This window comes from Gymnoscopelus braueri (assembly GCF_963280865.1).
Source record: "Gymnoscopelus braueri genome assembly, chromosome: 6".
Lineage (NCBI taxonomy): Eukaryota > Metazoa > Chordata > Actinopteri > Myctophiformes > Myctophidae > Gymnoscopelus > Gymnoscopelus braueri.
The window spans coordinates 10,855,196-10,865,186 of record NC_137607.1 but is presented as its reverse complement, the minus strand read 5'-3'; the positions used below and the strand labels follow the sequence as shown (position 1 = coordinate 10,865,186).

The 9,991-nt window shown below is 37.5% G+C and overlaps 1 protein-coding gene across 2 annotated transcripts; it reads right to left on the bottom strand.

The window, feature by feature from the left end:
- Window positions 1-765: 765 nt before the first annotated feature.
- On the bottom strand, window positions 766-7,214 carry LOC308086543 (uncharacterized protein). 2 transcript variants are annotated; one of them, XM_080430124.1, is made up of 8 exons: window positions 7,188-7,214; window positions 6,882-6,962; window positions 5,735-5,815; window positions 3,951-4,220; window positions 3,312-3,569; window positions 2,907-2,939; window positions 2,297-2,551; window positions 766-2,161 (listed from the first exon to the last, which is right to left on the bottom strand). In XM_080430124.1, the coding sequence occupies exons 2-8, from the start codon at window positions 6,916-6,918 to the stop codon at window positions 2,145-2,147; spliced, it is 951 nt and encodes a 316-aa protein (XP_080286250.1). In that variant the 5' UTR covers window positions 6,919-6,962; window positions 7,188-7,214; the 3' UTR covers window positions 766-2,144. The 2 variants fall into 2 exon arrangements, with proteins under 2 accessions (XP_080286250.1, XP_080286251.1); XM_080430125.1 differs by having other exon boundaries at window positions 3,321-3,569.
- Between the last annotated feature and the right edge of the window lie 2,777 nt (window positions 7,215-9,991).

Genomic DNA, 9,991 nt, shown 5'->3' with positions numbered 1-9,991 from the left:
AGATAGACATGCTGAGACTCTTTGAAAGAGATGTTAGTGAGATTATCCCAAGAACTCAAACAGTGATCACTGAAAGACAGAGATGAGACTCTTTACAATATATATTAGTGAGATTATCCCAATAACTCAAACAGTGATCACTGAAAGACAGAGATGAGACTCTTTAAAAGAGATGTTAGTGAGATTATCCCAAGAACTCAAACAGTGATCACTGAAAGACAGAGATGAGACTCCATAATAGCGACGCCATTAAGATCATTTTGAGAACTCAAACAGTGATCACTGTGAGACTGAACAGTGTCATATCTCAGGAGTTCAAATTGAGAAGAATGAGAAAATGCACTTTGGTCTCGGCTGGTGCTCATCTTTATCTAGAGACACAAATGATACATAATGGAGGTCTCATTTAGGATATTCGCTTGCTATGGGCAGGGAACATAGGTACGGTCCTGTTATGAGAAGTACTAAACATGGAGGTTACTGACCTTGACAAAACAGTTCAATCAAGACAATATTAGTATACAGTATGAACTCTATACAAAAAAAAAGTTTTCCCATTGAATGTTTGTATCCTGTGGTCTAGTGCAGGAAACCACAGGATGTACCCCTGCGTGATCCCCAATGAATCAATCAGCAGGCAGGCTAAGTGTGGGTGATAGATACCCGTGTCGCACACTAAAAGGATTCACGTCCACTATGAAAAGCTCATGTTCAAAATATTTTAATTTCTATATCACATGAAATAATACAAATGTTTCCAATAATGTGCATACATCTGGGCAAAAATAATTACAGAAAACAATGAGCAATTCTCCTAAATGTGGTCAACAGAAGTTATCCTCCCAGCTTTTAGAGTGATTGATTGATTGATCGACTTTATTCAGTATAAAAAAATAAAAATAAAAAAGTGAATTGTTAAGCTAGTAGGGGATAGAATTATCCAAGTCCAAATTGTAATTTGAGGAACGGCTCACCCTACCGTGAGCAGAATGAGGACCATTACTAATGACCACTAGAGAACACCCACAGTGACACTCCCACCACCCAAGTACCATTTCGGTGTCTACAACTATCCAGCATTTGATTATCTAACCCAGTGCACACATACATACACACACCATATACATGAGTATAATATATATTAGCTCCTACACTACGTATGCTGGAACTGAGACCGCTTTTAGCATCTACGCCAAATGTCTTCTAAAGCATTAAATAAAAACAATATTTGGCTAATGTTCCCCCAGAATGTGGATGCGGGGTGGTGGTTAAACACATCAATGCAGGTCATGTTGGTCCTAAACCTCAGCACATTAGTGAAATCAGGTACAATCAACGAACAATACAAAGATTAATGTGCACCTTCAATTATACATGAAATAACACAAAAAAATTGTCTGCATAACTTCAGTTTAGCTGTAGAGGTGATCCTGAGCTAGATTTAAAAAAAACAGAATAATGCAATAATATCCTCGTTATAATGGAATAGGAGTCTAAACATGACTATACAGAAGGAGATCAGAGGATCCAAAGTATCCAAAACAGTTATGTCCTAATGGTTGTAAATGTCACCTCCTCTATTAGGATATTATTTTAACCAGCTCTATACCGATAGATTTGAGAGTGTTAGCAGTGTGATTATCTTAATATAATAAAGAGAGCATTTTGATTCATCTCTAAAAAGTGTCTGAGATTTTCGCTCATTTGCTCCCAGACACCTAATGATGTTGACAGAAGGGAGTTAAATCTACAATTGTATTTTGGTTTGGAAAAGGAATACTGTGGCTGCAAAGTAACATTAAGTAATGATGGTAATAGGTGTTACTAATAATGGAAATTGAACCATCGTAACACAATAATACATTCTAGTAGATGAGAAAAATGGATATCGCTTTTAGTCTGAATGTATTCTCCGAATGTATACCATATTCCTAGATTTGATCAGATTATTATTTATTTAATGTTTAAACTAAGTTATTTCTATTAAGGATGTGTGGGTGTGAATCGTTTAAGTAAGGGGTGAGAAGGTTTAGTTGATCCATGAGAGAGTTGATAGATGAACTCCGACAGTTTAAGACGGGCCACTCTCTCCACCGTGTCTCCATCGATGCACAGGAGCATCTTCACCTCCGTTTCCTCTGAAATCAACGATGACCTCCATCTAGAAACAAAAAGAAAAAAACATGCCACACTCAATTTTGACCTTCATCTAGAAACAGAAAAAGATAAACATGTTACACAGAACTCCAACATAGAGGAAAAAAAAGAGATCTGGAATGTATTGTTATTTTCGTACCCAGGTCTTCAACAAGAAACGGGTCGCACTTTTGCAGAGCATCGTAGAATGCTGACATGGCTTTTCTTCCTTTCAGAGATATAATGTCATGCAGCATTCTCACTTTGTCTTCCCTGGTCTTTTCCCCCCTGATTTCGTTGTACGTCTCCTTTCTCAGAATGCCTTTGCCAAGAAGATCGTCGATTACACCCAGAACCTCTGTGATGCGTTTAATGAGGTCAGTCCTGTTCTTCTCCACGAAGCTAGCTTTAATTTCTGTTAAAATAGAAAGTCAGACTATTATGTTATTTGAATCCAGCTTTCTGCCCTCACACAAGTAGAGGTGTACTGCACTTAAAGTTTAATAACCTCGATGATTGAGAACAAACAGGACATCAACGTTGTCCATTAAATTATTTTGTTGTCCTTTGTTTGTTTTCAGGGTCTTTTGATTTATTGAATACTTTATTAGACGTAAATGTAAACAGCATGGAAGCACAGGAACATACTTGGGCTAAAAGGATAAGAAAATAAAACGTCCAGGATAAGAAAATAAAACGTCCTGGGGACTTGTTTCCATTGTGGTCCTATGCATTAAAATATAAAGGACACAGACAAGTGAAGGTCTTACCTGTTGTCAGGGTAATTGGAGGTTCTTCCACACCTGAGTTTTTTTGGGGAAAAAACACATGTGATATTTGTCCATTTAATGATTGTGTTCATCTACGTCTCACGGAAGTGTTCCCTCTCACTAGCAGCTGTGAGATTAGTAGTCCTGAATCTGAACGCTACTGTATACATTATGACCCTGTGACCTTAAAATAACCAATGATATCACAAAGTCAGACTAGATGTCAGATCAGGGTTAGGGTTACGTCCCAACAAGAGGCAACTGCTAGTTTAACACTAATTCGTACCAGAGATCATTACCATCACACCAAAACCAGGAAAACACCAAAGAATGTGATAATTGTCCTACAATGTGTACTTAAATAAATAATGAATATAATATAACAAGGCATCAGTACGTTCGCACCATAATTACTTTTTTCAGTGATGACCTCATCCAGCTCCTTCTTCCTCATTCTCAGCTCGTCATCTTTCTTCTCCAGTTGATTCTCTCTTTGCTTCACCTGTTGGCTTGTTTCTATCAGCAATTTGCTGGTTTCATTCAGCAGTTTGTCTTTCTCTTCTAGTTTCTTGTCTCTCTCTGCCAGTGTCTGGCTGATCTTCTCCAGTTGATTCTCTCTTTGCTTCAGCAGAACGATGAATTTCCCTCCTTGGTGGCTCGGGTCTATTTCAACGACAGACAGAACAAATGTGATTGGTTGATTGAATACTTAATTAACAAGAGTGTTAACAGTACAGGTAGCACAGTCAAAGGTTTTGCCAAAAGGATAACACAAAAAGCCCCAGGGGCTTGTTTCCGTTGTGGTCCATAAGTTTAGACGAACCACAGACTCGGTGTTGGTTATGCTACCGTGATATCACATACATGACTAATATAAGTAACATCACATAATGTATGTGTATTTCATTTGTATTTACAATGATATTCATTTGTATTTACAATGAGATAAGTGTATTTTTTTTATTCAGGGTGATTTTTTTTTCCAGTAATGACCACCTACCCGTACATTATCCCTGGCATAACATGTAAAAAGTCATCACTCACCAGAATTTGTTTTTTCAGTGATGAGATCATCCAACTCCTTCTTCCTCATTCTCAACTCTTCATCTTTCATCTCCAGTTGGTTCTCTCTTTGCTTCACGTGTTGGTTTATTGCTATCAGTAGTTTGTTGGTTTCATTCAGCATTTTGTCTTTCTCTTCTAGTTTCTTCTCTCTCTCTATCAGTGTCTGGTTGAGCTCCTCCAGTTGATTTTCTCTCTCCTTCAGTTGAACTGTGAGCTTCTCTGTGAGCTTCTCTACTTTGTAGTTCGGGTCTTTTTTCAACGACAGATAGAAAAAATGTAGTATGTTTAGATGAACCACAGACATTTTAAGATTCTCAATTAATCGTATCTCCTCTTTGATTTACATTGTATGTTAAGATGAACCACAGACATTTTAACATCCTCAAGTAATCATATCTCCTCTTCGATATCTTTCACTTGTCACTGTAATATCCGTGTGTAGAGGGACATAGAAATCCTTTTTAAATCTCCAGAGTTTTGATTCTTCTTGTCCTAACAATTATCCCTTTTAGCTGTTTACTGCTGACCTGGGTTATAATCATAGACTGTATAAAAAGAATGGACAACGTGACGCCATCGGTTTCTACAGACCGTAAATGAAGCCGATTGTTCAGCTATTTCAAATCTGCCATCTTTCAATATCCTGTCATATCGTGCCATCCTGCAGAATGCCACCAGACCATTATTGGTTGGGTAGCTTGTCAATCAAGAGCGGGGGCGGGGAATGAATGCTATTGGTTATGTAGCTTGTCAATCAAATTATCCCGCCCCTCCTAGCATAACCTACTTTATCGTCAATTTTAAAATAAATGGGACCAAAGTTTACCAAAACGCATAATCATGATGTTTGAAAGACTTTAAACTAGTGACTGGAAGCAAATAGTATTTATGACCATTTTTATTAAGGTAAGAACATCTAGTCTAAAGTTTGTCAAAAACCCATCCGATTGCGTTCGGATTTCTGACACCAGCAGGGGTAAAACAGCTAAAGTACAGGCCATTCATATGAACTGTCTCTTCCATTTTAGCCTCAATGTAAAACTTTCAAGCTGGGCCCTTATAATGCTCTAAGAATGCACAGGACTCACAATGGAAATTTGCGCGACTGCAAAGACAAAATGTAAGTTTGTTCAGGCAGAAGCGTTTTCAAAATTGTGTGAGCCATAGGGGGAGGGGGGGGGGGGGGGTTAATATACGGTATGGGCATATCAGTTGAATATGCGGTGTGATGCAGGTGTGAGGGCCGCATAGCAGCCCGAACCTCTAGTTATTATTATATTTTTAGATGATGTTTATCATATTGCAGGTGTTTATTGATTATAGTACCTACATACAATAAATACTTTGATATGACAGTTTGATTAATGCACATTATTGTGAATTTCAACATAGTTGTCTCCGCCAGGCCGAAAGGCATGGCGAGAGAGTATGTTTTACCCTTAGCTTGCAATTTCCGTGAAATTTCACAAACACATTACCACTAGGCCAAGGAAGAAATGCCACCCCTTTTCACATTGGCTTGTTATAGCACCACCAGCAGGTCTAATTCAGCAAAACACATTTTTGGAACAAAATGCCTCAAATCATGAATGCAGTGTCCGATTGCCGTGAACGACCTAAAAATAAATGGCACCCTTTTCCACATTGGCCTATTATAGCGCCACCAGGAGGCCACAATAACGTACCTGACCTGGTGGAGACCTGTGCTCCGAGGAGCATTGTTTCTAGTTTTCAATGTGTCTGTTTGTCTCTTTCAGACTTACCAGTCAGACGAGCTGATTTATTTCTGTTAGTCTTCTGCTCTTCTGTCTCATACCTTAGGTACTTTGCAGCTTTTTCTTTACCTACATAAAAAGAGTTTAGCTGTAAGCTGACAGTTTGTACCTTCTTTCATTCAAGCATAGGATTAAGTTTGACTCATCTTCTGTAAGCATAAGTGACATTATGCAACTGTTTTAGTTCTGTTTAGATACTGTTTATCTGTAACATTTAAAAACAGCTAAACTCTTCACCACTTTAACACATGGGCAGAACATGCACACCACATCATTTTGTGAAGTGATTAAATATCAGCTTGAGACACAATATCGGTAAGATTATTAGTTAAACCTTCCTCAATTATGATAGAACATCATATGAATGTGAATACATGTTAAAGTTTTGATTATGTCCAAGTGAAAACATTTTGATATTCAAAATAATGGTAAATATAAATAATGGGAGATGAGAATGTTTACACTTCCCAAACTGTTACTCCAGCAACAGGGATTGAGTTGGGTGGTCATTTATATAAGAGACTGACAGTCAGTCAGTGTTATAGTGCAATATAACAATGAAAAAGTACAGTACGGTCAATAGATGTTTCTGTTACACATCAATGATGATGAAAAAGGCTATTTTTTTATTAAAACTGCTAGGATGTCAGTGCAAGAGATTATCTCCTTGCCTCTGGTAAATTGGTAAATAAATACCCAGTTAATTGGTAAATAAATACCCAGTTAAGTGAATCGTTATGTAGGATGCTCATGACCATGACCATGTAAGGGAACTTTGCCAAGATTTAACATTAATACTTTGGTTGTACTGTGAGGAGAACTTGATCATCTGTCATAACACTTCCTAATGCATCATGTGTCCACAACTTAACATCATGCTCATGATGTTACCACATGCTCATGATTTGACCACACGCACACACACACACACACACACACACACACACACACACACACACACACACACACACACACACACACACACACACACACACACACGCAATGCAATAAGAAGTCACTGTGAAGACATGTATGAACCATTTAGTTTGTGTTCTGCTATTGTGAAAACTTGTTGTAAATCGAAAACACATAAATCTGGGACAAATTGGAGAATTTGAATAAGATTGATACTTACTGTCTAGTTCACATTCATATTCAGGTAGATAATTCATGAAAAGAGAGAGAGAGAAACAAAAACACAATCATAGTTACAACACTGCCAAGATTTAACACAAATTGTTTGGTTGTATTGTGAGGATGGATGACTTGATAGTCTGACTTAACACATCCTAACGTATCATGTGTGTCCACAACTTGCTCTCCACACTGGAATAGCATCTTCTTCTTCTTTTCCTTTCGGCTGTTCCCTTCAGGGGTTGCCACGGCGAATCGCCTGCCTTCATCTCACCCTATCCTCTGCCTCCTCTTCTCCCACACCAACTAACTTCATGTCCTCTTTCACTACATCCATAGATATCCTCTTTTCCACATCTAACATCCCTATACATCTTACACACAACGTCCCTCTGATGTATTTGTTCCTGACCCTATCCATCCGTGTTACTCCCAGAGAGAACCTCAACATGTTAGTCTACTGCTACCGCCAGCTTTGCTTCCTGTCTTTCCTAAACCATAACATAGCTGGTCTCATCACCGTTTTGTTCACCTTTCCTTTCATTCTTGCTGAGACTTTCCTATCACACAACACACCAGACACCCACACTGAAACATCATGGTCAGCACTAGGTAAGATAATAGTTTTTCCACAATGGAATAGGATAGGATTGATACTTACCTCCTAGTTCACATTCAAATCCATGTCCATAATTCATGAAAAGAGAAAAGGCATAGTCATCGCTAGAACACACTTACAAAATGGTTTAGTAGCATATGGACACATTGAATTATACATCCACTAATTATAGATTAGATACATTTAGCTGATGTGCATAGATAGAAAACAAAGTGTGTGTGTGTGTGTGTGTGTGTGTGTGTGTGTGTGTGTGTGTGTGTGTGTGTGTGTGTGTGTGCGTGCGTGTGCGCGTGTGTGCGTGTGTGTGCGTGTGTGTGTGTGTGTGAACCTGTAAACGTGCAACACTTGGTGGCAGAGAAGGGGACTGCCCAATCTAAAGTTATAACACATTTACACAGCAGGCAAACGTCCCACTTCCTCAATGAAACAGTTCTGATTTGTCCCTGACTTGCAGGCAGCCAACTTGAAAGTTAAGTGTCAATTTGTTATGCTACAATGACAACCCTGAAAACACATTGGAGGACATGAAGTGGAATAGGATTGATACTTACGCCCTAGTTAACGTTCAAATCCAGAGAGAGAGAGAGAGAGAGAGAGAGAGAGAGAGAGAGAGAGAGAGAGAGAGAGAGAGAGAGAGAGAGAGAGAGAGAGATTAGAAAACTTGACATTATATACTATATTGACAGAATATTTAACATAATGCTTTAATGGCCATATACAGTGCAAACATTCAATTAAACGTCCACTTTTAACGGATGTGCGCAGATGGAAACAAAGTTAACCATTTCAATTTCAAATGTTCTAATTATAATATGCGTTAGAACTGTTTCAGTTATATTTAGATACTGTTTATCTGTAACATTTACGGATTTAAAAAAACATGTTTTACATAAGCTGCTGGTGAGAGCAAGCTCTCCACACATAATATATATTCAATAAGAAGTATTCACTTGTAAGAACCATTCAGTTTGTGTTCTGTTATTATGTAAACACATGGGAGGACATGAAGTAGAATAGGACTGATACTTACGCCCTAGTAAATGTTGAAATTCAATTCATGTTCATAATTGAGAGAGAGGGCGAGAGAGGGGGAGAGAGAGAGAGCATTTAATTAAAAAAATACTTTACATTATGATATTTACAAAATGTTTAAGTAGCATATAATAATAATAATAATAATAATAAACTTTATTTGTATAGCACCTTTCATGACATGAAATGCAGCTCAAAGTGCTTTACATAGCAAGAATACAATTACAGTTAGAACCAATTTACAATAAAGCTAACAAAAATAAAATAAAATAAAAGCAAAGGCAAAAGCAAAGGCATAGAACAACATTAAAATAGGGAATACAGTGAGGAATTAAAAATCAACCAAAGAATCAGCTAAAAGCAAGAGTGAAGTAATAGGTCTTGAGCTGTGCTTTAAAGCTATCGACAGAGGTTGCCTGTCTTAAGTGTAATGGGAGTTTATTCCACACTGTCGGTCCGTAAAAGCAGAATGCTGCTTCACCGTATTTTTTATATGTCATTGTAGGCACCTCGAGCAGGTCAGCACTTGAAGACCTGAGGGCCCGGTTTGGAACATATCTCTCTAGGCAGTCAGAGAGGTAGGAGGGTGCCAGACCATTTAGAGCTTTATAAACTAATAAAATAATTTTAAAATCAATCCTAAAAACAACCGGGAGCCAGTGTAGTGAAGCTAGAACTGGAGTGATATGTTCTCTCATCCTGGTTTACATATAGAAACGTTAAATTATACATCCACTAATCATAGATTAGATCATGTTAACTGGTGTGCATAGATGGAAAACAAAGTTAATAATTTCAAATTAGAAATGATCTAATTATAAAATGAATCTCCTGTCAATTATCAAACAATATAATATCTTAAATCAATCAATCAATCAATCAATCAATCATATGATTCAGGTTTACTCATCCTCTGTAAACACAAGTGACATTACTGTGTCTACTGTTTACAGTAGATCTGTGATGCAACTGTTTTAGTTCTGTTTAGATCTTATGTATTTGTAACATTACGGCTAAACTCTTCACCACATTAACACATGGACAAAACATGCACACCACATTTATGAAGTGATTAAATATAAACACAACATCTTGCAGTCAGATCATTGTGTATAATACAATGATCTGACTGATATTGTGTCTCTAAGTTTAGTATAGTAAACTTTTGATTATCATTTAGCCAAAACATTTTACTAGTCAAAATCATTTAAATATAAATAATGGACAATGACAGTGTTTACATTTCCCAACCATGCTTTAACTTACAGACTCCATTTAAACTTACAAATGTTGAGCTATCTTAGGGCTTGAACTGCTGTGATCAAACTTTTGATAACTTGTATACTTTTGGATTCATCCCACTTCAAAGCACACTTATCAGGTTTTCCAATATACACACTAATGCTGTTGTAGAGGGGAGACATATGTAGACCGAAGGAATGCTTCTTTGTGCTTCACAG

Bases quoted from the DNA above. Each gene is read 5' to 3' on its own strand.
- LOC308086543 (XM_080430124.1), bottom strand. From the start codon at position 6,918: ATGAATTATCTACCTGAATATGAATGTGAACTAGACA. The intron at 4,221-5,734 runs GTAAGTCTGAAA...CGTTGAAAAAAG, and splicing joins TAAATCAGCTCGTCTGACTG to ACCCGAACTACAAAGTAGAG. The intron at 3,570-3,950 runs GTGAGTGATGAC...TCGTTGAAATAG, and splicing joins CACTGAAAAAACAAATTCTG to ACCCGAGCCACCAAGGAGGG.